General features: G+C 38.9%; 1 protein-coding gene across 1 annotated transcript; it reads right to left on the bottom strand.

Moving 5' to 3' along the window:
• Nucleotides 1-4,137: 4,137 nt before the first annotated feature.
• Nucleotides 4,138-24,700, bottom strand: LOC147074339 (alpha-N-acetylgalactosaminidase-like). The gene is made up of 8 exons (XM_085943954.1): nucleotides 24,543-24,700; nucleotides 19,926-20,100; nucleotides 13,495-13,669; nucleotides 12,233-12,327; nucleotides 10,209-10,370; nucleotides 8,332-8,529; nucleotides 5,642-5,806; nucleotides 4,138-4,242 (listed from the first exon to the last, which is right to left on the bottom strand). The coding sequence occupies exons 1-8, from the start codon at nucleotides 24,698-24,700 to the stop codon at nucleotides 4,138-4,140; spliced, it is 1,233 nt and encodes a 410-aa protein (XP_085800080.1).
• Nucleotides 24,701-26,145: the final 1,445 nt, after the last annotated feature.

The raw sequence follows: 26,145 nt of genomic DNA, 5'->3' as shown, positions 1-26,145 counted from the left end.
ACAAGACGTTTCGGGCTCGTTGCAGAGGCCATTATCAAGAGATGATATATTTTATGATGACACACTAAGTAGGTACATATTTATTAAAAAAAAAAAAACTAGTCAAATGTTCAAACCGTTTTAATTAATTAACAGTTTTTGCAAACACTACTGACACTTTTGCACAATGATATACATAACAAAGCCAACAGAAAAAGGTATTTAATATAATTGTCTACATGGAATAAACTGTTTTCGTTAAAACATATATATAAAAGCTAATGCGGGCATCTGCGGCACAATTAGCCAAAACATTGTGGACATAAGAAATCAAAATACAGAGGGCGTTCACAACATAAGATTTACATTATAACAAATATTACTCTGACGAGAAGAAGAAAATAATATTAAACACCGATAATATAAGATTAAAAACAGTAACTTTATTAATAAATAAAAAATGGTTTATTTACACATTCTTTAACAATATATTATGTTAATCTGGTGGAAACTCCTTAATAATAACGAGATTCTTAAACCTTGGCAAAGAATCTCTTCAATAAGGGTGTCTTCTTCACTTCATTAGATGCTGGCGACTTCTTAGATACCATTTGAAATTTGTACATTTGAACTCCTGGAAATACAAAATCATAATAAAAAACACTGGTGAAGTGTATGTAGTTTTGCCACGTTGTAGATAATCTCTATATATATAAAAATCTCGTGTCACGATGTTTGTGGTCGAACTCCTCCGAAATGGCTAAACCGATTTTTATGAATTTTTTTATGTATATTTTTAGGTATGAGAATAGGTCAACAAGTATATTTCATACCGCTAGGTGATTAGGGTATCTCTATCCAGAAAAATTTTTCTTTTATTTTTTTGAAAATTTCTTTTTGTATTTTTTTTATTATTTTTCATCAAAAAATACCTATAACCCAAAATTTTCACCCTCCTACCCCCACCCTCCCATTTTTTAATCGCGACTATATATATAAAAATCTCGTGTCACGATGTTTGTGGTCGAACTCCTCCGAAATGGCTCGACCGATTTTTATGATTTTTTTATGTATATTTTTTAAATATGAGAATAGGTCAACAAGTATATTTCATACTGCTAAGTGATTAGGGTATCTCTATCCAGAAAAATTTTTCTTTCATTTTTTTGAAAATTTCTTTTTGTATTTTTTTTATTATTTTGCATCAAAAAATACCTATAACCCAAAACTTTCACCCTCCTACCCCCACCCTCCCATTTTTTAATCGCGATTTTATTATTTTTGTATGAACAAATTTAATCGTCGTTCGTATTTCAAACAGAACAAAATTATTTATGTTGTTGAATGACAGATGGCGCTACGTCCGAGAAGAATTCAAGAAAAGCGTCGCGTCATTTTGACATTTCATTCGGCATATCACAACGCAGTGCGTGCAAAATTTTGTACGATTTATTTTAATTTATCTATTTTTATGTGCGTGTATTACAGTGCACAATGCCAGCAAGACGCAAGGGGGGCCATTTGGGCCGTCGAACGAATAAAGCAACAAACATGCAAAATAGTAGAGCAGAAAGAACAGATGAACAAATCCAACAAGATAACAAAAACGTGCGTGTAAGCATGTCGCAATTGCGTGCATCCCAATCACAAGAGGCACGAGCTGAACGAAATCAACAACAACAATTGGAACGGAGCCAAGCGCGCCGGTTCGTAGTTAACACACGCAGAGCAAATGACCGACAACGCCAACAAGTACATCGAACATTTACATCCGTTTCGTTCCTTCGTCTCGCATTCGAGTACGAGCCAGATATTGAATATTCCGCTCATCCGAAAGTGCTGATTGGTGCTATGGACAAAGAATGTCCCCATTGTCATGCGCTCAAATTCAAACATGAGTCAGCTGGGATGTGTTGCGCATCAGGAAAAGTGCAACTACCAGAAATTGAGATACCACCAGAATCATTGAACGGCTTGCTCATCGGCACGGTTCCAGATTCAAACCTGTTCCTGAAGTCCATTCGCACATTCAATTCATGTTTCCAAATGACTTCGTTCGGAGCAACAGAAATAGTTCACAATACTGCAGCAAATGGTCAGCAATTCCATTTTACGTTCAAAATCAAAGGCCAAGTATACCACAAAGTAGGTTCATTGCTGCCAATGCCAAACGAGCCACATAAATTTTTACAAATCTACTTCATGGGCGGTGAGGACATCAATCATGTAGATGCACGTTGCGGCTACAATAGTCTCAATTCGCCTAATGCCAGGCGCATCGTCGGCGAACTGGACGCCCTGTTGAATGAGCACAATGAATTATTGAAATTCTTCAAAGCACACATGCACGAATTGCAAAGTGACAATCACACTATTAATTGTCATCAATCCTGATAAAACACCAGCTGGAGAGCACATGCGTCGATTCAATGCACCTGTTGTTGACGACATTGCTGGAATCATGGTTGGCGACCGCACATCGACGCGAGAAATTGTGATTCGAAGAAGAAACAATAATCTGGAGTTCATCGCTGACACACACCGTTCATACGACGCTATCCAATATCCGCTAATTTTCTGGAAGGGACAAGACGGATATTGCATAAACATTAAACAATGAGATCCTGTCACAGGTAATTCATTCATTATGAACATCATTACTCATTTTGAATTGAGAAAATGAATGGTTGATGTTTTTTTGTTTTTATCGGCGGTCATCGTCAACAGCGCTCTATTCCTCTTTCTGTCACATATCCCATCCCCACACACTTATGATACATTCGTTATTTTTTATTTAACAACCAAAATATTCACTAGAAATAATTTATATGGCAGAACATTGTTTGCCGGGTCAGCTAGTATATTTATATAATTTTGAAGCCTTATTATCCTTTATATTTATTTTAAACATTTGATGACTGCATAAAGTATTTTTATTACATAAAATAGTATTCTTTTAAACCGCTCGATCTAATGTTTTAGAATATAGTCATATTTCAGTACATGTGCAGTGATGTTAAAATTGTTTAGATTTATTAATCTTTAAACGAATTTATAAAACCATTAGTAAAATTTATGTTAACATTATACCTATAGTGAAATATTTACAATAAAAAAATATATTTTATAATCTCTGTGATCCCAAATTTGACAAGAATTAGGCATTTTATTATTCAAAAAATGGGCACGATTACCACATTTGAAGATAATTCTAAAGATACTGATTATAAACTATATCTTTGACCATTCAAATGTGATAAATATTCTACGAATAATGATTGTTTTATAATAGTTATTGACCTAAGAAGGTAGTATTTTTTTGAAAAATGCCATTTCTAGTGGTATTTCCCAGTGGTTAAGCTACAACATACGGCCGTAACCATAAATTGACAAACGATAAATGAAGTAGAGAGTAAGATCATGTTAACGCGCGTGTTTGAACATGTACCGATCCGAAAAAACAATCGATTGTGCTAAAAAGTTGATTATGCTCCCCTTCGAAACCTCACTGAAAGCATCTTGTATTACAACTGAATGTACACGCTTTTTATATTATGATCACGACTGGTGTGATCGACATTAATTCATTCAACAATCGAGCCGTTGGAGATGCCTGCTATAATAGTAACTGCATTAAACATTATATAGTTACCTACTTTGATTTAATAAACAAAAATCGATTGCCAAAGTAGCTTGATTTCAAAGAGCGCTGATGGGTATGTATTAAAATGACCAATAGTTGAAATTTGTCGCTATTAGTATGTCACACCGTAGCATATTGGATAAATGCGACGATTGGGGCGTTTACCCGTGGAGATGCAGGGTTCGATTCCCGACCGGGTGGCTTACTTTTCTCAAAAAAGATTTTTTCTATTGGTTATAATATACTCTCTCAGAAAGTGTTTTTCCAAATTATATAATGTTCAATAATCAGAATGATATATTCTGAAATCTTGTGAAGTATTCGTTTGAATAAAAGAAATAGTTAATTGTAACCGCAAATTGTAACTGCATTAGTTACAATTTTGACGGCTAGAAAATTACGAAACTGCCGGCAGCGTTTTCTTGCTTGTTTTTTACTGTGATCAGTTAGAATTGTTAGTTTATCATTTTATTCTCCCTATTTCTTATCAGCCAGGTTCTTGGCTTCCGACAATCTCACACTTGATCATTTTTCTTACCGGTAGGATTGACTTTGGTAGTAAATGTTCCAGCTCGATTTCCATCAGCCCTTAACGTGAAAACATTCGATGAGAATAGGTCCTGTAAAATTAATGAATATTTATTAAATTAGACATAAAACTTCTAATAAAATTAGACCCGACTTAGTTCAGACAATTTAGAATAGGCAGTGACAATATTATTTTTAAAAAAAATGGCTTGTTCAGAAAATTGGAACAATACTGTACTGGTGGAGAGTGTTGCCAACAGTCCCCAGTTTCTAGATTCTAGAAGTTTCTAGACATTTTGAGAAAAACTAACTTATTTCTCAACTCTATATGGTACACCCACGATGGCGCTAAGGCGCCGGTCTATAGTGTCGAGGGTCCCAGGTTCGAATCCTGGGTCTGGCAAGTACCTACACATATTGTTTTTCAATTTGTGTATGAGTCAGAGTATGGATCTAATAGGTTGAGAAAATGACTGACACCCATTTCTCGTAAAAATAAAATCTGTTGATACAAACCTCCACTCTGTGGAGGCCTATATGATCCTATTAGGATCGGACATGGTCAAAAAAATGGCATTTTCCATTTATCAACGACAACAAAAGTAAGCTGGCTCGCACATCGAAACTCGTCTGGTCTGCAACGTGTCGAATACTTCGATGTGCCATCATCGTTATTTACAATATATACGTTGCCAAATAGAGCTCCGCACATTGGTGGAATGTGGCTTTTTAGTTTGAAAGAACATCTAGTGCTGCTAGCAACAAATCGCATACGTCTCAGGCTGCGAGTCGAAGCCGCCAGTACGCACACGCTACGAATTGGTCATTCTTGGTAACCGGACAAAAGAGAACATGACAAAACAGAAAATGACAAAACAGAACATGACAAAAAATAACAGTCAGGGGAAAAATGAAACATTATTTTTTGTGGAATCTATTTAGGTTAGATTACGTTAGGTTAGGTCATTATTTCGTTGTACCTAGTCACCCAATCATTTTGAACATATTATATTGGTTAAGATGAGATATCCTAAGCTTGCCGGCAACACCGAGCTAAGTCCCGTTTATTTGAGGCTTTCTAGCGATTAGGAATGCAGAAATTAGGTATATAATTTGATTTATTATGGCGTATGGAAAATCTGTGCTAATAAAAATCTATCAATACAATAGATATAGGACAATTTCAATATTAAATTTATATTTTTCCTGAAAGGTCATAGTTATATTTATCGTTGTTCTGTTTAGTCACTGTTCTGTTTTGTCATGTTCTGTTTTGTCACGTTCCGTTTTGTCATGTTTTGTTTTGTCATGGAACCGTCATTCTTATATCGTCGCTGCATCCTACAAACGACAGACGATTTGATTTACGGCTGTGCGGTAGATGAGGCGAGTTTAAATGTGCGAGCCGGCTAAGTGGTAGGAGCTGAGTAGACATGGAAAGGTCCAAGTCCTAATAATACGGTGAAATGATTATTATGACAGCATACTTACAGTAACAGTGTAGTCGCTATTGCCGGACAGGCCGAGTTCTTCGTAAGTGAATTCTGACGTCCTAGGTGCTCCGTCTGTATTGTAGTTGACAAATGCAAAAGCGAGGGAGGCTTTGTCGTCAACAACTGGTAACACCTCTCTCCTCCATACTTCCACCAGGTTTTTCTGATAAAAATAATTTATCAATTAACATATTATATTGTTGCTTGATTTAATAAAACGCAATTTTTTTTGTAATACTTATTCCACTTTAATAAATAAATTTGGACCGGTTTCGTCCGCCTCAGTTGAAAATGTCCCTCTGAGGCGGACGAAAGCGGTCAAAATTTATTTATTAAAGTGGAATAAGTATACCCGATCCTCTTTTTGGACGGCTTTTTTTTGCACGGTTTCGAAATAACACAGTTTAAAAAAGTACGAATTATTTTTTATTTACACTGATTTTTTTGCTTTTACACGGTTTAAAAAAACTAAAAAGAATAAAACTACGTATGTATGTACATATTTATCAAAAAAAAAATGCATTGCTATGGACTACACGCCACTGGTGGATACATAATATGTTGTCACGGGATGCCACCCAGACATACATACGTACATACATGGCGCTACTAGTCAGTCACTTCGGTTCGATATGAGATACCCGCCGCGTGCTTCGGCGTCAGTGTCATTAAACAGCAGTAAACGGGCACGCTTATTTTCAAGTAGCGACACTGAAGAATATATTATTTCTCTATGCTAAATTTAATTTAAGACCTAATAGGTTTAGCATGTGGATGACATCCATTTCTCGTAAAAACAAAATTTGTCAATACAAAACTCCACTCTGTGGAGGTTTATATGATCCTATTAGGATCGGACATGGCCGGAAAAAAAATTATATAGAAAACTATGTATTTTTATGAATAAATATTTTTATGTATAAATAATAAGTAAATTCGATTTATTTTTGAGATCAAGAATTTCGTATTTTGAGTGGATTTTAAGTAATGGAATCTATCTACCATTTTTGTATGGGCACCGTATCTTTTTTTATACGGTTTTGTTTTTGGCGGTAGTTTTTGGAACGTATCCCTCGTGCAAAAAGAGGATCGGGTGTACTAAAAAAAATGCGTTTTATTAAATCAAACAACAATACAATGCAGTTCCACCATGAATTGACAGTTAACAAAGAAATTAACATATTATATCTGAATTTTCATTTTAATTACTACAGTAATAATTCAGTAATTAATCAGTGACAGAATTTAAAATTCTGCCCTCCACCCAAAAAAATATTAAGTGATCATAATTTATATTACACCTGAATTAAAATAATCACTATTGTCTACACACACTGATACGCACTTTGCATCCAATTAAATTAAAAAAAAAAACTAACTAGCGCAATCTGCAAATTGTATTTGTAGTTCAATGAAAACAAACAAAGTTTGACTGGCAAAGTTTCTGAAAAAAAAATGTCTGAGTATGTGCTCCGAACGGTAGGAAATGCTCATGGCGGTCCAACCAGCAGTTGGGCCAATCGGCCTGTCCGACCTGGTTGCTACTAGAGTTGGGTTTCGGGAATTTCCCAACGGGAATTCTCAAGAAATTTTCGAAATTTTCTATCCCAAATCTCGAGAATTGGAATTTTTAACATTTCGGGAAATCCCGGATCTCGAGAATCTTTTCTCGGGATTGGGAATTTTTTTATTATCAAATATCAATTGAAAAATCGATTTTCTATATGAAAAAAGCGGACAGAAAACAGAAAACGTTCAAGGACTGATCGGGGCATTTAACACAATTAAGCCAACGTCGACTCAAAATGAGTGCAATTTTTGCAACATCAGGGAATTTTGTGTATCAAAAGCGTACGCGATTGTCAGACGCAGCGATTGACAGTCTGTGTTTTTGAAATTCTATTTTAATAAGTAATGTTTTGAATTATTTTTGTTTTCCTACTTCTATTTTGTTTGTCTTCTTACATAATTAAAAAAAAATCATATTTGTCTGTCTGTTTTTACACTGATTTTAGGATTTTTACAGGTTTTTTTAAATTTCCCGATATCTCGAGAATCCTGTTCTGGAAATCCCGAATCTCGAGAATTCAAAATTTCATCATCTCGGGAAATCCCGAATCTCGAGATTGAGATTTGCTCGGGAAATACCCAACTCTAGTTGCTACTAAGGCCAATTATCTTGCTTTTAAAAGATGCGTCTTACTGCGGGCGTGAAGATCTCGTCACATAATTTTTGCTGACGTATGATTAGCTTCGTTTTTTTTGCTATATACACAACGTAACTTCATTTTCTTTTCGTAATTTCTTTGTGCTTTTCTCACCCTGGCACTTTGCATTAAAGTAAACTCATTAAACTCATTCAGAGCTCACTTTGACAGTCGCAACCTAAGTCTTGGGCATCTTCTCCCAGGACACTCCCAGTCCAATTGATTCAGATGCTTCACATCACCAATTGTAGGGTCCCGCGATACGCTCGATTAAAACCGAATGTCGTGCGGGGCGGGTTTCGGTGGAGTGCACTTAACTCCATTGGGAAAGTTTGCTGTGCACTATTTATGTAAAATCTTAACAGCCTACCTACACCCCTCCACCGCCGGGTCATACATATGTTGCTATAATGAAATCGTGGAATGTTTGGCTATGGAGAATATGCGAGGGTCAGTGGATTCGTCTTCATACAAAACGTACCTCGAAAAGTTTGATTCCAGCTATACCCATAGGATCTTGACTGACAGCAATTACAGCTTTATTCAGGAGAATAGCTTTGTACTCTGGTCGTACGGTTGCCAAATCGTTGGACATCAATAGAGGCGCTGCCAATATAGCCCACACTGCCATCTGGACTTTGCTTTGGTCGTAACTTAGACCAAAGTTTCCAATTATTAGCTGAAAATAATAATGTTTAACAATAATTAATACAGTCATACATAAAATATGTATTAATTTATCAAAAATCAATCCTTTAATAATTTAACTAGAATTTAGGTACATGGTAAAATCGAACTCTATTACAACGGTGTGGAAATAAATTTTTCTTCCCTTATTTCACACTATACGGTTTTAGCCGCACGGAAAAAAATCGAACAGTAAAAATCCGAATCGGCAACAAGTTCGCGCCTTTTCACACTATACGGATTCGTCTATTTATAAAACATTTAAAATTATGCAATTAAATCACACATTACTAAAATAAAACAGATAGAGTTAGAATAATATTATTATCTATTATAGTTTGGTTTAGGCAGGGCTTAATGAATTTAAAAAAAATTAACCAACAATATGTGTAATTTGTATTCTTAATCCAACGAAAACACATACATAAGTATGAATGAAAAAGTGAGCACAATTTTGTCATTTAAACTCAAAACTATTATGGTTTGGTTAAAGCAGGGTTTAATTGATTTTTAAAAACTAACAAATACCATCTGTAAATTATTGTAGTAGTAGTTCAATAAAAACAAATACGTATGACTAACAAAGTTTAATGTGGACTTTTTATGGCGGATCTTAACAGCCTACCTCCACCTTCGCTTATAAAAGTAGGCAAGAATATTGTTGTTAAAGGATTTAAAACCAAGATTCCGATGTTTGATTTGATGATACTGACCCGAGTGGATTCTTCCAATAGAACCAAACATTAAAAAATGCCTAGCTAAATACACATTATATTACGTGACCGGAAATTTGTAGGTATGCAGTTACCTCTTTGGGTCGCATAGTAGTAGAGACAAAATTCATGTCTAAATAAAACACGATTCTTGTCGGTCTACATGAAGCCAGCGGCAAATTTTAAAAATAGCCGATATACTGGATTATTATTTGTAATGTTAAGTTAGGTCTTGCCTAAATCAGCTATGAAAATTGAATTAATGTACATATTGAATCTAAGTGTGCTCGCACATCAGAACTCGCCGCATGTAGACAGAGACAGAGATGGCCGATGGCCGATGACCGCAGGCTGTGTGCATGCGCGGAATCGATATTTTTCGAGCTCGACATGCAGGCTTTGGCCAATGCAACTCGAGGCATGTCGCAGGGTCGCAGAGTCGCAGTTGCACCGGCCAATCTGCGAAGCTCCATTTGATAACGTTTGTTTCTTGGTTTACGATGACGTCACATCGACGAATTCGTCGTAAGACGCATGCGGCAAGTTCTGATGTGCGAGCCCTCTTCTCCTTTTTCGCGTTTGACGTTTGCCGCTAGGCAGATGTGCGAGGTTGTAGCATGCAACATTCGCTGGCAGTCTCAGAAGTTTTGATTTATGACCGTCAGGCACACAAGGCGAGTTGTGATGTGCGAGCCGGCTAATAAAATTGGAGACCGTATAGTACATACGATCATCTTTTCCGGTAAGAAAGCTCACGGCGAACTTTATTAGTATTATGTACCTACACCTACTAACTTTTAAACTACAGTTAAGCTTGGACTGGACATAATTTTAGTTAATCAATGTTAGTTAATGTTAGTTAATGTTAATATTAATGTTAATGTTTATGTTACTGTTAGAAATGTTCATGGGATAAACCGTGAAAGCTAGGTATTTGGTAGGTATTGGTAAAAATTACCATGTCCGGGTCATTCCAGTGTCCAGGCCCAGCGAACGTCGCCAAGGTTACCGACTTGTTACCGAAGTATTTCATGATGCTTGTGACGCTGGACCAAGAATCGTCAATGTCTCCGTAATTCCTCCACATATTGCAGTGCTTGATGATGGACGGCCAGTCAGGCTACAAATATTTCAAAACATGTAAAATAAATCCTTTATCATTACAGCCAAGTTCTGACTCACAAAAAATCAACGAAATCGTAATACATCTACAATATAAAAGCATCCACCAAATGCAATATACGATTATCTATTAATACCTACTATAAGTACTATCAACCGTGGGTACTTGATGGAATTTGAATCTAAATTCTAATGGATTTAAGTTTTGTACTATTTTTGTACTAGTTTTGGCCTTTCGGCATCTTCAGGCACTATGTGCACTCACCAAAAGGTAACACACACTGACAACGGATACAGTTAATTCTAACTTATATAACAAATGAAAAAAAAAACAAAGCAAAAAATATTTTTATAGAAAAGAAATAAAATAAAAAAACAACAATAATTCAAAAAAAATACAAATTAAGCAATAAAATAGAATTTTAAAAACAGAATATAATATAATGCATCGCTAAAAATATTTACATCTCTAAGGAGTGCATTGACCAGCCACACAGCTCTCGCTATTGGTGCCAGGTGAGCCTGACATGAGGAAACAGCTTTCACCCAATAGAGGTCATGGCCTTTGCGAACACGCATGTAATTGACGGGTGCATAAAAATTCAAATTTTCAAGAATGTCTAGATTTGAAACTATACCACGTGAGAGCAAGGAAAACTAATGCTTTAAGAGCAGAAGTGACCTACGAGCTTCAAGAGAATGAAAGGCGAGCATGCCTTGAAGAAAGTTAGTCGGAAAATACTCGTTTGAGAAGCTGTCAAAAGGAAAATAGTTATAAACTTTAAAATAAAGATGTCGAAGATTTTTTTTCTGAGCACGCTCTAAAACAAGCTTATAGGAAACCTCATAAGGACACCAGATAATGGACCCATACTCAAGAATACATTCAAAATGTGTAAAATCGTCAATACTGTGAAAACAGTGGCAACGTATTGGGAATTTAATGGAGTTAGCTAATGAGATATATCTGTTTTACATTAACCAATTCGCAGTAAATATATTATTATGTACTTAGAGCGGCATGCACAATCTAAGATTTCGATCCTAAGAATAAGTCGTCGAAAAGCATGACTTAACTATAGACAATCCTGAGTATAGAGTGAAAGAATCCTAAACCATATACTACTTTTGTTATGAACACGCCCCTTTCTGTATTACCATTTACCACTGACAGCTGCTGTCAAAATAAATTCGCATGTATAGACATGCGAATTGTAGAAAACAGTGCATACACTCAAATTCATTTAACAATGTATCTCAATATGGATATTGATAGTGTTAATTCGTTTGGCATGTACTTGCAGAATATTATTTTACTTTTATACGCCAGCCCGCAGAAATACAAGATGCCAGATGATACAATGACACTTGACGCTAGTGTTACCATGTTAAAAAAATATCTTGCGGTGCCTATGGAATCACGTATATTGACTTATAACGGAAACATAAGAGTAATATAATTAAATATTAATATGTATTTATAGTTATTGCATTTATAAAATGCAGTTATCATATTTTTGTCATCGTTTAACAATTATAAAATAATTTACGTAAACTATAGGAAAGATAATTTTTAAATATAGTATTATTTTCAATAGAAAGGACAATTTTTCTGCATAATGTTTTCTGCTAAGGAAATTTTAGTTATGACAAATGTTTCTGCATTCCGCTCTTAAGCATTTAAAATATAATAATATCTCTACGACAAAATCAGTATGTATAAAATTCGAATATTTTTCCTAGCAACTTAAAAGTCTCGTTAAAGATTTGGTTGTATTTTTGAGATTGTGCATGGGGCAGCTGTGATCATTGGGACGGACCTGGTTTTTATATTATAAATTAATAGAACAGCAATCTTACCGTCATTCCTGCAAACTCCTGGTACACAGGCCAACTGCAGGAATATAGTATTGGTCTGCCAGTTTGGTAGAGATACATTCCAAACTCAGGATAACCTAAAATGATCGTTGATTGTCACATAGTCAACTAGTAATAATTAAAGAGCTTTTTCTCCTGTCAATCAATATTTACACAATATCTTTTTTTTATTATCACTCCGATATTTTTAAAACACTAGTAATAACTTTTAGAGCTGCATTCATGGTCAGGGGTGTGCTTTATTTTCAAAATTAAAATAAAGTTTATTAATATTATTGTGTCTCACCCTGGCCCAGATAAAAACCACGTACCTACCTATATAATATAATAGGGTCTGCCAATTATTTACCATCATGCCCCCACATCCTGAAACTGGCCCCCAGACCAAAATGTTTAGCGGGCCCCCTACCTATCGCTAAGGTTAAGGGCAGTGTGATGTTCTACAATAGTGTTCCCCACTAGTATTCAGTGGAACCCTAAAGTTCCACTAAGTGAAATTAGGGGTATTTCGTGTATTTTTATTAATTTTATTGTTTGTATTGTTAAATCAATCTTGTATTATTGAGTTGTCACAACTTGGCATCATATTATTATGAAGCACTGATCAAGATCCCATTTTGCGGTAGTCAAGTAACATGCGACTTTTCGTCATATTAGATACATAGCCATTTTCATTATTCAGGAAATAAATAAACTAAAAATAATTATAAAATAAAATTGTACACTTGAAGTAAAATAGCGCCCCAGTCTACTTTTAAAAAGTATTTTAGTAAATTTTTAGAATGTTTATCTCACTTAAACCCCAGGCTACACCCCTGTTATCCCCACCTTGTGTGGACCATATTTCTTCTATTCTAAATTCACATAGATTTGGTGCGTACACAATAATTTCTATTAGTTCAAAACGTTCGTTCATTCATTGGTCGGCGTAGTGGTATTAAATAATATGTAACCAATGAGGTATCGACTAATTAGTATGGAGTGGTTATCAGTCAATGAGATTTTATATTAGGTTTGCCAAAACTGAATGTGGAAATGAACAATTTTCATTTGTATGTACGTCTCCATGAACGCAGCGAAAAAATCAAAACTCGTTGGCCTATGCCGTAATCCTGTTCATAATGAGTCCTGGAGAAAAGACCAAATAATAATCGCCCATTGATGAAGATATTCACATTAAACAAAATACTCTATTTCTTTGTTGAATTACGTAGCTATTGATTAATGAATAATTATATATTTACCTTTGTCCATTTCTTCGAGCTCAACGTTGCATCCATCGAGTTTGACGTAATCTGCACCCCATTCCCCAAACGTCTTGGCATCTATTTCCAAATGACCCAGGATACCTGGATACCCTGCACAAGTTTTGGTTCCGAAGTCTTGGTATATTCCAAACTTCAAACCTTTACTGTGAAGCTGTCGACATATAACAAATACATTTAAGTTAATGACAGTCTTAATCAAGTGAATCACAGGACCCTACGTTTGGTTATGAAACGTCGGCATTTTTTATGACTGGGAATTTCTCAGGAATAGTTAGATAGTTAAGATTGGGGTAGGACTGTTATGCACTCAAGCGTGATATTACTGTGAACCTACATGATTTCAAATTAAGAGTGCCTATGGAAGAGCGGAACACAGAGAGGATATATTAAAATGATAATAAATAAAAAAAACTATTTTAAAACAGCCGAATAATCTAAATGAAGAGATCTTCACGTTTGCGGTGTGAATGCAAGAACATTAGCTGGGTTAACAAGGCTGTACCTCAGTTGAGGCACGGTCTAAAAAGATCGTGGCTAGGCGATGTGCGGATTGCGGGTCGCGGGTGCAAATTACACATGCCAAACGAAATATAATTTGTCATATAAATCCAACACACGTCCATTTTATGTTCTGTTTATTGTTCTAGGCCCCAACCTGGGTTTCAGTGGGGGTCGGGTAATGCACCACGGCCTGGGGTCCATGGCCTGCATCTTCGTTGCGAATCCTACCCTAGTGGTGCTACACCTTGCCCACTTGTCGAGCGAACTCTTTGCCGTAGCGGAGGTCTCCGACCGATCGGGGAACTCCATTATGGTGGTCTCTTCTTACTTTAAATTCAGCGTAAACATCCTGAAATGCGTCGAGCAGCTCGGTAAAATTCTGTTTGCATGCCGCGGCAAACATATTATAGTGGGAGCGGACGTCAACGTTCAATCATGGCTGTGGGCCCCCCGGGGGCCGCGGTCTGGCCGGGACAATCCGGTGCCCCTCGAGGAACTCGTGGCAACTCACGACCTGACGGTGCTGAATAACTCTAATAGTCCAGCCACATTCTCTACCAACAATGGGGAATCTCACATTGATGTCACTTTGATATCCACTGGTTCTGCCGGACGCGTCGAGAACTGGACTGTCCATTTGGAAGCGTCAGCAAGCGACCACCGTCTGATCACGTTCGCCTACAGGACCGAGAGGGGCCACGCGTCTCTCGCTCCACTTGTGAGCGAGTCACTGCCGAGGCGTTTCAGGACCAAGGGAACCGACTGGGTACGTTTTGACCGCGAGTTTGCTGAGGGTCTGGACAGGATGGCCTCGCGCCCTCCGCCAAAGGACATGCACGCTGCGGCTGAGGACTTCACGAATCTCATGATTGAAAAAGCGGAGGGCACTATCGGAAGGACGACCCCGAGACCACCGAACCTCGCACCCTGGTGGAAGCCGAGACTGACAAGACTGAGAGACACGATGAGGAGGGCCAGAAGGGCCTTACAAGCAGCGCGAAGATCGCTGGAGGGGCCGCTGCACGCGGACCATCCGCTTGCGGTCACCTACAGGACCACTAGACTCAAGTTCAAAAAGGCAATCAGTAAGGCTAAGAAGGTGCACTGGAGAGAGTTCGTCACTGAAATAGGTGGCAATGATCCGTGGGGCCCCCCCTTCCGCGTGATGAAGCTGGGTTTACGGCCCGGAAAAGTCATGTCGGCGGTACGGCGCCCCGACGGATCGTTCACCAATAGCTCTGAAGAGTCCGCCACAGTCCTGTTGGATGCTCTTATCCCGCAGGACAACGAGTCGCTCGACATTGACAACGACCGCTTTCAGCAGCTTCGCGTCTATGCGCTGCTCCCCTTAAACACTCTGCGATCCGCAGCCACTACCATGTCCGAACTAGGGATCCTGTTTGCTAGCCTCCCGATTGGCAAAGCCCCGGGGCTTGACTGCATAGATAACGTGCTAGCGAGAAGGGCGTGGTCTCTTGCCTCACACGAGATCACGCAACTCTACAAAGAATGCCTGAGTAGTGGCATATTCCCCGACTGCTGGAAAAAGGGTCATCTCACGGTGATCCCCAAAGCCGGCAGTCGCCCTCCTTGTGACCCGAAAGCGTATAGACCGATTACGCTCCTTCCCGTCTTCGGAAAGATATTGGAAAGATTGATAAACAGCAGGATTGAGTCCCACCTGTCGGAAAACTGTCCAATCTCGCAGAGACAATTTGGGTTTAGACCCGGAAAGTCCACCGAGGATGCGATTCGCTTTGTGATCGATTCTGTGGAGAGCTCTGGCAAGGACCTCGTTGCCGGGATTTTTCTCGACATCGCGGGCGCGTTTGATACTGCGTGGTGGCCCTTGGTTCTGGCAAAGCTTAGGCTGAAACAGATCCCCGGGGACCTCTTTGCCTTAGTTCAAAGCTACTTCACCAATAGGGAGATAGCCTACGACTCCGGCCCCAGCCTGATTCACAGGAGGACCACCATGGGGTGTCCCCAGGGCTCCGTCCTGGGACCCCTTCTGTGGAACATTCTGTTTGACGACGTTCTGTCCCTGCCACTGCCTCCGGGCTGCACGCTCGTTGCGTACGCCGACGACTTGCTCCTGCTTGTTGGGGCGACGAGCCGACCGGCACTTGAGCGTGCAGCCACGGACGCCTTGGGCAGAATCCTTAATTGGGGGTTGCTGAACAAGCTGACCTTTGCCCCGAGCAAGACGGAAGCTGTCCTCCTCAGGGGTAGTTCTCGGGTCAACATAACTCGACGGCCGCCCACGGTTCGTTTTGGCCAGACCTCAGTGCGTTTCTCCGAAAGGGTTACGTATCTGGGAGTAATTCTTGATGACAAGCTGTCTTTCGTTCAACACGCCAAGACGGCCGTCTCTAAGGCCAATTCGGCCTATCAGAGAATGGCCCGAATGGCGGGCAGCAATTGGGGACTTAAGCCTAGAGCCCTAAGGTTGCATACGGTGCAATTTTCGTGGGAATTGCCGGTTACGCCTCCAGCATTTGGCATTCCCGAGTAAACTCCTTAACTCTCGTGAGACGCGCACTATTAAGCGGGCAGCGACTTGCGCTGATCTCGCTTACCAAAGCCTACCGCACAACTTCTACTGACGCGCTTGCCGTACTCGCGGGGGTGCTACCCCTCGATCTGCACGTCCAAGTCAGAGGATCGATCACCCTCCTCTTGAGGGGGATCAGCACAATACTCGCCGGTGTCCATCTGACACCACCGCAGAGATCCGAGGACGTTCCTTACAGAAAGACTGTAAGTGACATTGTGTACAAGACCGCATTTGCGGCATGGCAGGCGAGGTGGACCGCCTCCCCCAAGGGGCGGCACACTTACCGTTTTTTTCCAGACGTATTCTGCAGGCACCAAACTAGAAGACTCCAACCTTCGCACTGGATTAGCCAGTTCCTCACCGGCCATGGCAACTTCGCCGCCAGACTCCACGAGTTTGGCTTGATAAAAGATGGGCCGGGTTGTACCTGCGGGCATGACCACCAAGATGTTAAACACATCCTCTGGGCTTGCCCGCTTATGGAATTCGAACGAGCGGAGCTGTTTGCCAGGGTCCGTCCTCACACGGGCCCAATTGGTCATGGAGATCTGGTAGCAACCGAGGCCAACTTTGCGGCATTTGAGAAATTTGCAGCGTCGTATGGGGAGCGGGATAGTCTCGACTCTTCTGTAGACTCATCCATTTCAATTCGTGACACTCAGTATGCGGGTACACAAAGCGCTTAACGTCAGCGGACAGCAGAGCCAGTCAAAAACAAACATTTTCTTTCTTAACTTTCTTCTTTAAGCACTACGGTGCATGGTTGCAGCATCAGTCCCGTGCGGCTCCGTCTCGGGACGGAATGAGCACTTAAAATCACTTCTTTCAGACACGTTTAAAGCGTCATAGAAAGCGGCCGTGCATATCCACGGTTGTGCATATATGACGGGTGGTGGTGGGAACTTTAACGTATGTTCTATTAGTAAAGCATGCTAAAGTAATTGTGGCCAACTCAGCCTATCAGAAGGTTGCTCGCCTGGCGGGCAACAATTGGGGCCTAAAGCCTACGAGGCTATATTCATGGGCATCGCTGGCTATGCCTCCAGCGTGTGGCACACCAAATACTTTCCAGATGTCTCGGTGAGACACATGACGAGGAGACTGGTGCCGACCCACTGGACTGGTCAATTCATGACTGGCCATGGAAACTTTGCGGCCAAACTGCAGGGGTTTGGTTTGGCAGGACATGGGTCGGGTTGCTCATGTGAACACGACCAGCAGGACGCAGAGCACGTCCTGTGGGACTGTCCACTTATGGGCCCCGAACGAGCGGAGTTGTTTGCCCGGGTCCGACCTCATTCGGGCCCAATAGGACACGCGGACATGGTGGCAACCGAGGCCAATTTTGCGGCCCTTACTAAATTCGCCAGAGCGTACGGGGGGCGGGACACTCTCGACTCCCCTTGCGACTCATCAAATTAAAGTCACTATGATGGTTGCCATATAAATTAACATTATGCATTCGCACTTCGGTGCAAGGTTGCATCACCAGTCCCGTGCGGCTCTGCTTGGGACAAAAAGAGGGCTTAAATTCTTTGATCTGGCACACATAAGGGTTATGTTAGCCGGCCGCGTATGACGTGGCTGCATATACATAACGGGAGCGGAGGTGGAAGTTTTACACACCATGTTCTATTAGTAACAATAATAATATATTCATTGACAAGTTTTCTTTTTAAAGTAAATGGGTAATGTTTTTAGTCATCTTTACACGATTTAAGAATTAATACGCCCGTCGCCATCACGAAACAAAGTGACGTGTTTCCAGCTCGACGTTCTCTCTCAGAATGCGAGCGAGTCCAAAATTTCGTCGCGCCTATAGTTGAAAATTATTTGCCGTTTCAGTGATGTATCGGGAATGGGACGACTGGCATCCGGACAATTGGGCGCCGCACTGTCGTAGACACGTGTAGACGAGGTATTTTAATCAGTTTCTATCTACTACCTAGTAGTTTGAATTCATTTTACTCTTAACATAATGTATTCTTTATTGCGGGTTGAGAATTACCATTCCTAAGGCTTTATATTAAATACCAAACTCTTTTTTCGTTGGAATTTAAACATATGCACGATTAAATCATTGGTTACGTCTTATTCGACATTCTTACCAACTTTTAAATCATAATATAATCATTGAAGTATAAATAATAATATTGAATATATTTTTTTAAGGTACCTATAAGTACCTAACATCTATTTATTTTCGAATTCCGTGGCGTCCAGTTGTCCGGTGCCAAATCGTCCTAGACCCGATGTATCACCTTAAGCAACTCTTCCCTTTCCGTACACAGTTAAGGACATTTCCAGATGATGACATGTTGGACCAGTAACAAATCCAAGCCGATAGAGGTCAACAATATAATGATCCAGAGTCAAAGCGGTTTTTATCGTTAGCTACTTAATATTTTCAAAGAACAATTAATGTGTATGCCTGCCATTGGTAGAGGCGTCCTACTTTTCTACCATGTTCTCGATTCAATTTCAATTTATTTTGTAACATATTGTGGACATTACAAATATAGTTTAATGCCGGGTCCACACTGGCAACATGTCGCCGGCAACGACGTTAAATTTTACGATAAGTATGATAATTATCGTAAAATTTAACGAGGTTACCGGCGACATGTTGCCAGTGTGGACCCGGTATAAGAGATTCACAAGATGACATGAAACATACACAAGCAGTGAAAATACAATTATACATCTATAGAAGTTCAAAGAAGTAACTACACCGAGTTTGCTAAGGAGACCCTATTTTAAGAATTTATAAAATAGCGCCCACCTAAACTCACCATCACGCAAGTGGAATATATCAACACCCAAAGCGATTTGGTTGAACATAGTTGTCGCCCTCACAATTGTCATTACCAGTGGCAGGTTGGTTCTCCACCTTGGGAGAATAAACAACTGATGCACTCTATTTCTAAGATATCAGGGACACACAGAGCAGAATGGCAGAGTACTTATTTATACATCGTATAAGTCGAAAAAAGTAAGTAGCTAAATAAATATCTCTTCTAAATTGCAGACTGCAGTATGTAAGCATACCTAAGAGAAAGTCAGTCGGATAAAGCCACGGATAGTATCCATACAACCTCAAGTAAAGGAGTCTCAAGAATTTCTTCTGAACCCTCTCGACCATAAGGCCATATTTTAACTGATGCCGTACCGATACGGTTAATGCTGCACCCAGCATCATTAGACAGATATTCATATTCTTCATTGACATCCGTTCACCACTTCACTATCAAGGGAGGGGACCCAGTCAGAACAGGGAGCGTCTGATATCTATCAATAATATATTTATATGTTGATAAATGATTAATGAAAACTAGTCGTCAAGACTCACGTAATCACCAACGTATTTCATGCCTCTGGGAAACCTCAGTTTGTCAGGAACCAGCGTTCCATCAGCACCCCGTTCCATTTCCAGCCAACAGTCGTCGATGCCGACGTACTCGTAGCCGGCTGCCAAATATCCTTCGGAAACCATCAAATCAGCCATCCTGATGATTAGTGCCTCACTAAAATTATTAGAAACAGGAATATAAAAAAACGGCACCCCGACAAAATCGCCCGGACAAATCCGCCTAGACCAGTGTATCCCAAACTTTTTTAACGGCACACTGGTGAATCGGATTTGTTCCACGGCACACCAAATAAAAATGCCTTTAAAAAGGGAAATGTACCGTATTAATATGAATAAAGAGAATCATAGTGTTGGTAACAATTCTTTTTAATATGTTAATATTTTATCAACATATATATTATGTACAAAGGTGGTAATAATTGTATTAGTGAGAAGGATGCAATTGATTTTTAGAAAGAATTTTGTCAAAACGCGGCTCTAAATTAGATAAACAAACACGTAACTCCTCATCTACCATCTGTAACCGTTCTCGTTTTTTTGATTTCATTTCCACGAGTGCTGAAAAACCAAATTCGCAAAGACACGACGATCCAAACGACAACAGAGATTTAATTGCTGTCGTAGTCTATCGAGAATATTGACTCCAAAGCAATACCCAAAATGCTGACAACTCTAGCTCAGAACTCAGCTCGACCACTATGTACGAACGTGACACATATTTATTTAAATACGAGGGTGGGTCAATAAGTCCTTAGAAAAGCCGACAGGTGGCGCGACTAGTACTGCAAGCGGTTTGTTTTCATGCAGCGGCACTACCGATTCAGTATGCTGCGAAGTTTCAATCAGATTGGTCGGGTTGTTGTGTGTTTCTCGTACATTTAAAAAAAAAATTTGCTTGTGGAAAATGGAAAAATGGAAAATGGAGAAAATTGAGTTTAGAGTTGTTATTAAACATTTTAATATAAAAGGGTTAACAGCAAAGGAAATAAAAAATGAGTTGGATTTAGTTCACGGCATATCTGCTTCTTCACTTGCAACTATTTATAACTGGTTAAATGAATTTAAACGTGGTCGTACATCAACAAAGGATGAACCACGCTCAGGACGTCCTGTAGAGGTGACTACACCAGAAATGATCAATAAAATCCACGATATGGTGTTAAGTGACCGAAGATTAAAGTTGCGTGAGATAATTGAGGTTACAGGGATCTCAAAAGGTAGCGTCATTTCTATTTTACATGACGAATTGGGCATGAAAAATATTTCTGCAAGATGGGTGCCGCGTTTGCTCACAGTCGACAATAAACGCAGTAGGGTGGTGGCCTCTAAAGCCCTGTTGTCGCTCATGCAACGCAATCCGGATGAATTTTTTCGTCGCTTTGTGACTGTAGATGAAACATGGATACACCACTATACTCCCGAGACGAAAGAACAGTCAAAGCAGTGGATTGCGAAGGCAAACCATGTCCAAAGAAGGCGAAAACCGTAAAATCAGCTGGTAAGGTTATGGCTGCTGTATTTTGGGATGCACGTGAAATTATTTTCGTTGACTATTTGGAAAAAGGAAAAACAATAACAGGGGATTATTATGCATCTTTATTGGACCAGCTAAAAAACAAAATTGAAGAAAAACGGCCTCATTTAAACAGGAAAAAAATCCTCTTTCATCAGGACAATGCCCGTGTTCACACATGTTTACGATCAATGGCTAAAATTGAAGAATTGAAGTTCGAATTGGTCGACCACCCACCGTATTCGCCAGATTTAGCCCCCAGTGACTTTTTTCTTTTCCCAAACTTAAAAAAATGGCTAAGTGGACAACGTTTTTTTTCAAATGAAGAAGTCATCGATCGGACAAATGCTTATTTTGAGGACCTTCCGAAAACTTATTTTTCTGACGGTTTAAAAAAAATTGAGAAACGTCTAACCAAGTGTATTGAGCTCCAAGGAAATTATGTTGAGAAATAAAAAAAAAACAAAAATAAAACCTGTTTTAATGCTTTTTTCTAAGGAATTATTGACCCACCCTCGTATGTTGATGTTGAATTTATTTAAAATTGAAGAAAATTTAAATGAACAGCCATTTTTAATATGAACAGTTTTGAGGCTTCTTCCTTCGCGGCACACTCTGCACACAGTTTGACAGACTCTGGCCTAAACAAACCGCCCGAAAAAAATACAAAAATATATAAAAACAAGTGCTTTTTTGGTTTTTCGAATTGCGTATCGATAGAAAATTACATACTAACGATAATCACTGTAATTTAAGATTTAGTCCGTTGCAGCTTTTCTTTTTTCTTTTGACCATGTCCGATCCTAATAGGATCATATGGGCCTCCACAGAGTAGAGGTTTGTATTAACAGATTTTGTTTTTTACGAGAAATGGATGTCAGCCACTTGCTCAACCTATTAGGTCCATACCCTGACAGACACAAATTGAAAAACAATATGTGTACTTGCCAGACCCAGGATTCGAACCTGGGACCCACGGCGTTATAGTCCAACGCTTAAGCCGCGCGGCCACCGCAGCTTTTAGTAGAGCAATAACTTAAAATCATCAGCGTTTAACACTTTAGTTAATGCCTTTGTATGGTAGTATTTCTAATTTAGAATATTTAAGAATGTTAGCACACAATATTTAAATTTAATTTTAAATAATTTATATTTGTTTTGGCGGCAATGTCTGGGTGGTAATGTCCGGGCGGTTTTGTCGAGACCCCATAAAAACATAATATCATGCACATTACAGATTATACTAATTCAATAGGTACGTTCACAGATTAGGTTATATAAAGTAGGCTAGCATTTTTCAAACTGTTCACTACATCGATACGCTTGATCCAGTGACGTCCCTAGATAAAATGCCGCCCCATTTTTTATACAGTATTTTTATCTTCCTATCATGACTCCAATATCTAAGAATTGTGTTGTATGTATACATTACTAACAAAATATCAGACTGTAATTATTCGCAAATCTGCACGTGTCGTCTCTGGTCACTAAGGACGTCGAAGGGCAACGGAAGTAAACTAGATATTGTGAACCCGACAAAACCAGTGAGCTGAATTTTTAATGCAAAGATATTTTCGTTATTACTAAGTTTAGGTAGCTATTTCTATATATTCCAAATGATTCTCCTCGATTTTCCGCCCTTCGAGTAACTGCCGCCCCCAAGCGACGCTCAATCTGCCTACCCCCACGGGACGCCACTGGCTTGATCCTCTGGCATACTCATTGGCACATCAAGCATCGACATATTATTATGTACCTAATATGAATAATAATCAGGAAAGAGCTTCTCCATATATAAAATATCTACAACTCAAACAAACAAGACTCGTGGAACAACTCAATTTGACTGCATATTTCGTGTTAGCGATCTGATATTATGTGATAAGCTTGGGTCATCGAAGGAGATTTCAGAGACGCTTGCAGTGGAGATAATGACAGGGTGGTGCCCGACGAGAAACTGTCACCTGGAGCCACGTAGGACTCGGCAGTTTGGAAGACAATGAATCTAATACAAACCGGCAGTTGCGATGTGGGTAGGCTGTCAAGGTTAATAAATTTCACACTAAACTTTGTCAGTCAAACTTATTTGTTTTCATTGAACTACGTAGCGAAGGGTGGAGGTAGGCTGTTAAAGTCCGCACATAAACAGTGCACATTAAACTTTATTAGTCATACGTATTTATTTTAAAAATCCATTAAACCAACCAAACCATAATAATGTTGGTATATTTTGGGCGATACGACAAATTTGTGCACACTTTTTCACTCATACATATTGTTTTCGTTGGATTAAAAATACATAATATTACTCGTATTGTTGGTTTTTTTTAATTCGTTAAGCCCTGCCTAAACCAAACAATAATAGATACAAAATATTATTCTATCTATAAAATATCCAAAGTTGTGCACGATTCAATTGCATAATTTAAGATATTTTAAAGATATACGAGTATTTTTTTGACTATTATCTATTATGGCTTGTTTTTCGTATGGTTTAATTGGCGGATCTTAACAGCCCACCTCCACCCTTCGCCACTGATGAATACAATTTGCAGGTGGTTCTGGTTAGTTTTTAAAATTCAATTAAACCCTGCCTAAACCGAAGTATTATAGTTTATGTATGCAATGGGTGATCCGACAAAAACGGTGCACATTTTTTCACTCATACTTATTTGTTTTCATTGAATTGAGAATACATATTATTACTGCAGGTGTTGGTTAGTTTTTTAAGAGTCATTAACTTTAATACATTTGACTGACAAAGTTTAATGTGCACTTTTTAAATCGGATCTTAACAGCCTACATCCACCCTTCGCCACTGCGAACTGGAGTAACTAGGACTGAAAACAATATGAAGGAATGAGGTTACTCCAACGATCTTTTAAACTGCGAATGCGAACTGCAAAATTTTCAAATGCCTCAAAGTGGCCTTGGTTGATATCAAGTCGGCGTGGCCAATCGGGCCCGTATGTGGACGGACCCTGGCAAACAGCTCCGCTCGGTCGGATTCCATCAACGGGCAGTCGCAGAGTACGTGTTCAGTGTCTTGATTAAGTTAACAACAGTTGGAATTATATATTTACCTTATACACTCATCAGGATGTGTTTCGCAATCGGTGATGCAGCGAAATCTCTCCCAAGTGAGCCACCCCATTGGAGGAGTCAACGCGACTCCATTATCCAATCCATGGGCAGCGTTCACAAGAAGACACGCCAGTAGTGCTGCGAAGAACTTCATCATAATTTTGGCGTAGTGTCTGAAATATTGATAACAATGAAAACATTAATCTGTTTATATTGTCTCGAAGGCAAACGGAAACTGACTGACCAAAGGCAATCCTTGCTCAGATCTATCTTATCTAGGTAGTAGGTACCTATATCTGATTAGAAAACTCATGGCGAACTGTGCTACGGTGAAATGTAATACGTACAATTTACATGTAACCATTGACATTTTGCTACTAAGTCATTAATACGAATTTATATTCTGAACAGGCAATTGATAGCCTATATTACCTATCTATGTAGAACACTTTTACATTTAAAATAATAATTAGTCGATTTAAAGTTTTAACAAAAATTGCCAAAGGACGTAGAATAGATAACTTGATAAACAACACGCGAAATCTAGTTCATTTACAAACCAAACTTAATTTAAATTTGAAGTTTATAATCACAGAACAGATAATAAATAGAATTCCGATAGTCTATATTCAATACGCTACATTTTGATGCAGGGTTTTGAATGTGTGAGTGTCCTACAAAAATAAAACACGCATTATGCACGTGCAATAGTGTGTGTAATACACCAATATTAAATGAGCGACAATGCATAAACCGAGAGCAGTTGTCAGTATTCGACGTATGACGTATTCTTGACAAGTGTTTAAGTTTGTCATCCTTACTCGAGATCGGTTACCTGCTACTGCTTACCCGTTAGGTATTTCAGTTACCATTATTTCTGAGATCGCTTTTTATAACAATAAAAATATGCTAGCATGCACAGTTACGCCATGCTACCAATAAACATAATATGGATATACCAAAGTCTGCTCATACAGAATTCATTCTTTCATAACCAAATAAAATATAAATGAATTTGGTTAAAAAAAACGAAACCCATATTTCAATAAGGGTAATTACTAATCCACGATGGCCGCGCGGCTTAAGTGTCGGCCTATAACGTCGTGGGTCCCAGGTTCGAATCTTGGGTCTGGCAAGTACACATTGTTTTTCATCTTTATGAGTCAGAGTGTGGACCTAAAAGGTTGAGCAAATGGCTGACATCCATTTCTCGTAAAAACAAAATCTGTTAATACAAACTTCCACTCTGTGGAGGCCCTAAATTACTCCGAATCTCCTTCGTATTATATACGTCTAGCTACCCCCAAATATTAATAAAAATTCTTTTTATATACCACGTTTTTAAATTTTCTGTTGAATCATTTAAACTTGACAATTATATGTATTAATAAAAACTTTTTATTGTACTTGATAGAAATACTGAATAAATATTATATAATACTGAAATGTCATTTTGACTTTTCATATTGATTTCCATAGTAACTCACGTATATATTAATAATTTAGTTGCTAGGACCCCCTTAGCAACCAATAATAGTGAGTAGTAAATATTACTTTTAACGATTTTTTTTTCGAAACATACAAAACAGAATTAACTGAAAA

Source organism: Rhyacophila brunnea, unplaced genomic scaffold, assembly GCF_057557595.1.
Source record: "Rhyacophila brunnea isolate RB1 unplaced genomic scaffold, BYU_Rbru_1.0 scaffold_16, whole genome shotgun sequence".
NCBI lineage: Eukaryota > Metazoa > Arthropoda > Insecta > Trichoptera > Rhyacophilidae > Rhyacophila > Rhyacophila brunnea.
This window is presented reverse-complemented; position numbering and strand designations above follow the sequence as displayed.